The sequence below is a fragment of the Meleagris gallopavo genome, chromosome Z, assembly GCF_905368555.1.
Source record: "Meleagris gallopavo chromosome Z, MGAL_WU_HG_1.1, whole genome shotgun sequence".
Lineage (NCBI taxonomy): Eukaryota > Metazoa > Chordata > Aves > Galliformes > Phasianidae > Meleagris > Meleagris gallopavo.
Window position 1 is genome coordinate 20,239,249 of NC_139435.1, and position 3,818 is coordinate 20,243,066.

Sequence of the window (3,818 nt, forward strand, 5' to 3'; positions counted from 1 at the left end):
GGACGGCCGCACGGTGCCCAGCTTTTCAAAGGCATTTTTAAAATAGTACATATATATCTCCATGTAATGCGTGGGTAACTGCCCTTCCCTCCCCGCCGTGTAACGAGGGAAGTCCGATGAAGTGAAAGGTCCGAACAGAGCAGGAGAGCTGGTACACACACGTAAGGCAGAGGGGATGGCTCTGGAAGTACCTGGCGAAGTTAGACACGGCAGCCGCGCTTCCTCCTGGTAAATCCGCTTGGCCGTTCCAAGCCCAAAGCCTCTTCCTCCGGTCGGGGAGCCGCTGTCCGTCCCCGCGCTTACAGCGCCGGAGCGGGGGCAGGTTCGGAGCCCCCTGCCGCCTCCTCTGAAATCCAAGAAATATCCCCAACGCGGCAGTTTTCTGCATAAGGTGGTTTATTTTTACCGCTGCTACTCGGGCAGACAGCGTGGTTTACAGCGACCTTAAGCAACCAACGACCTGCAAACCCGACGTCTGCCCTGGATGACGGAGGAGGCGGGAGGAGGCAGCGCAGCCCCGGCGAGGAGAGGCGGGGGCAGCTGCCACCCGGCGCTGCGCTGCTCCAGCGGAGCTCCGCGCTGCCCCGCGCTGCTCTCTCTGCGGCTCGTCCGACCGACGGGGAGCGAGCAGAGAGGGGAGGCCGGTGCCCCGCTGGAAAGGGGCTGAGCGGGGGGCACGCTGCGGCGGGGGGGCGGGCGGGATGGTGCCGGGGCGGGAGCCCCGTCCCGGAGCGGCGGGCTTCACTGCCGGCAAAATTTGCACTTGATAATTTTCTTAAAAGCACTTTGGAAGTCTTTGTTGAAATAGGCATAGATGATGGGGTTAAGGAGGGAGTTGGAATAGCCCAGCCAGTTGATGACTGCCCCCAGCCACTCGGGCATGTAGCACTTACTGTCACAAAAGGGCAGGACCAACGCCACGATGAAGAACGGCAGCCAGCAGAGGATGAAGGTGCCCATAATGATGCCCAGGGTCTTGACAGTCTTCCTCTCCCGGGACAGAGCCATCCTCCGCTTGGCTTCCGTGTTCTTCTCGTTGCGCCTCTTGAAGGAGGGGGGCGGCGGGGAGCCGCACGCTTCGCTGGGCAGCGGCAGGTGAGTCTTGGAGGAGCTGCTGCAGCCCTGGATCTCTATGACCTCCAGGGCCGCCCCGCCCTCGCCCTGTCGCACCGTGCCGTTGACACAGGCACCGCTCCGGGGCTCCACAGTCCGTCGCCAGCTCTTGCCGGGCTCCCCGTTGCTTTTCTTCTGCAGGGCGGCCGGGGAGAGGGTGAGGCATGTGTCCGCGATTTTCTTCTTCTCCACTTTCTTGACTGTCTTGCGGATCCTGAAGCGGGCCGCCTTGAAGATGCGGCCGTAGAGCACCAGCATGAGGAGCAGCGGGATGTAGAAGGCGCCGAAGGTGGAGTAGATGGTGTACCCGTGGTCCTTGCTGATGGTGCAGGCGTCGGGGTTTGAGCGGTCCTCGGGCGTTCTCCAGCCCAGCATGGGCGGGATGGATATCAAGAAGCCGATGAGCCAGGTCAGGCTGATGAGCACGGCTGCCCGGCGGGGAGTCCGCTTGTTGACATAGTCGATGGGGTCCGTGATGGCCCAGTACCTGTCCAAGGCGATGGCGCACAGGTGCAGGATGGAAGAGGTGCAGCACAGCACGTCCAGCGAGATGAAGATATCGCAGATGACCTGCCCCAGAGTCCACTTGTTCAGCACTTGGTAGAGGGCTGCCATGGGCAGCACCAGCACGGACACCATGAGGTCGGTGACGGCCAGCGAGCCGATGAGATAGTTGGCCACGGTTTGCAGGGAGCGGTCCAGGGCGATGGCCGCGATCACGCAGGCATTGCCGCTCACGGCGCACAGGATGAGCGTGCCCAGGAGCAGGGAGGTGAGCAGCTGGTAGCCCAGGGTCACCTCGGCGAGGCCGGGGCCACTTTCTCCCTCGGGGGAGCGTTCTGGGGAGGTAGTGTTGTTGGCCACATCCATGCCGGGGCGGGGGGGGGTCGCTTCAGGAGACGGGCATGGGAAGAGGCGACGGTCAATTGTGAGCTCTCCTGGCAGGAGGCATTGCCGCTCTGGCCATGCCGGGCCCCCCCCCCCCGCCATCCCTCCCACCCCTATATAGAGCGGCGGGAGGCGGCCGAGGCTCGGAGGACGGCGGCTGGCGGAGCCACCCCGCGCCCGCCCATCCTCGCCGCCTCTGCCCAGCGCGCAGCCGGGGGGGGGAGGGGGGGGGGCCTTCGCCGCCGCTGCTGCTGCTCCTCGCTGTGCTGCTGCCCTCACTCCGCCGCTCTTCTGCACCGCTCCTTCCTTCTTTGCCTCTCCTGTCTCCCCTTGCTCTCTCCCTCCCTCTCTCCTTCCTCTCCCCTTCCGTCCTCTCCTTCCATCCCGCCCTTCCTCGGGAGGGCTCTCCCTGGGTATCATCAGTCCTCGGCGCTGCCGGCAGTCCGAGCGGGCGGGGTGTCCGCGGCTACCAGCGCGCCCTTCCAGTAGAGGGAATGGCAAAGACACCCACCACGCCTCCCTAAATCTGCCTCCAAATCCCGTCCCGGAAGCACCACCCCGGGCAGTGGGGACTCGAGGCTTCCCCTCGGGACCGGCACTGGCTGCCGGCACAGAGCGTGCGAGGCGTGGGTCTCCCTGCGGTCAGGTACTGTCTCTCGGGGGGGGGGCCACAGCGCACCTAGCGTTGCCCGCTGACTCGGGGGTGCCGGGGCGCCTTGGAGGCGCTTATCGCCATCTGCAGGCGGGCGGCATAGGTCCCGGGGCGCTAAGTCAGCGGGCGGCTCTGCTAGACTCTGGCAGCCGCGGGACCACCCGCACTTTTTGAGGGGCTGCACCCGAGACCCCGTGCGGGACTGCATTCTCGCCCCCTACCCGCCGCAGCCGGCACTATGCTGCTGGGGTTTTCCGGGGAGCAACAGTAAGCTTGTCACTGAGTCAGCTTGCCGCCGCAGGTGCGGGGTGAGAGAGTACAGGCAGCAGGGTTGCATGTTATCTCTGGGGGGTTTGCTTTAGAATCCAGTGCCGGGCAAGGCTCCTACTCAGTCGCTTACGAGCGCGGTAGTAGTGAAAGTCCCATTCGTGATGATTCATGCCATCGCCCCAACATCCTGCTGCGGTTGTCTGTCGTCCAGGGCTCCGCGCCGGCGTGCCCGTCCGAAGGGAAACACAACACTGCCCAGCCTTCTGCCCCGGGGCGGCCGAGGCGGAAATTACAGTGCCACACGCTATTAAAATCACTATCCAGTAAAGAAAAAAACAACAACAAATGGCACTGCAGTTCCTCCTGATAGGAAGGGGAAATGCTGAGACTGAAAGTGAAATGAGAAAAATATCTTTGGGAACGATCTTGATTTTTTTTTAAAAGCATCAGATTGACACACCGTAAAAAAAAAATCTGCTACTGACTGGTGTATAAACTAAACAATCCTGCACCTGGGAAACATATGTCTAAATGACAAAAGAAAAAGAGAAACATTTGTCATTTAAAGAAAAAGAAAAACATACAAGCAAACAAATAAAACGACGAATGCTATTGACAGATTTTACCTATCCGCGAAAGGTAAAAGAAAGTCCTTGGACTTGCACGGCATGCTTTCCAAAGTCCTGTTGCTCAGTATTTTTAACGATGTGAGAACATCTCTCTAGTCTGTAATTGTGCCATGCAAGCTCCGAAAACTCAGAAAGCCAAGTAATTGCATGACAATAAGATTTCGCCAGATTTGAACTTCATCAGACTTAAGATGAGTACCACAGAGCCTGGCTTGCATGCGCTCGGGTTTTCTCATCTTCTCTGTCAGCACTTAAAAATAAGATTG

General features: G+C 60.5%; 1 protein-coding gene across 1 annotated transcript; it reads right to left on the minus strand.

Moving 5' to 3' along the window:
- Window positions 1–704: 704 nt before the first annotated feature.
- HTR1A (5-hydroxytryptamine receptor 1A) lies at window positions 705–1,983 on the minus strand. The gene has a single exon (XM_010727063.2). The coding sequence runs from the start codon at window positions 1,981–1,983 to the stop codon at window positions 742–744; it is 1,242 nt and encodes a 413-aa protein (XP_010725365.2). The 3' UTR covers window positions 705–741.
- Between the last annotated feature and the right edge of the window lie 1,835 nt (window positions 1,984–3,818).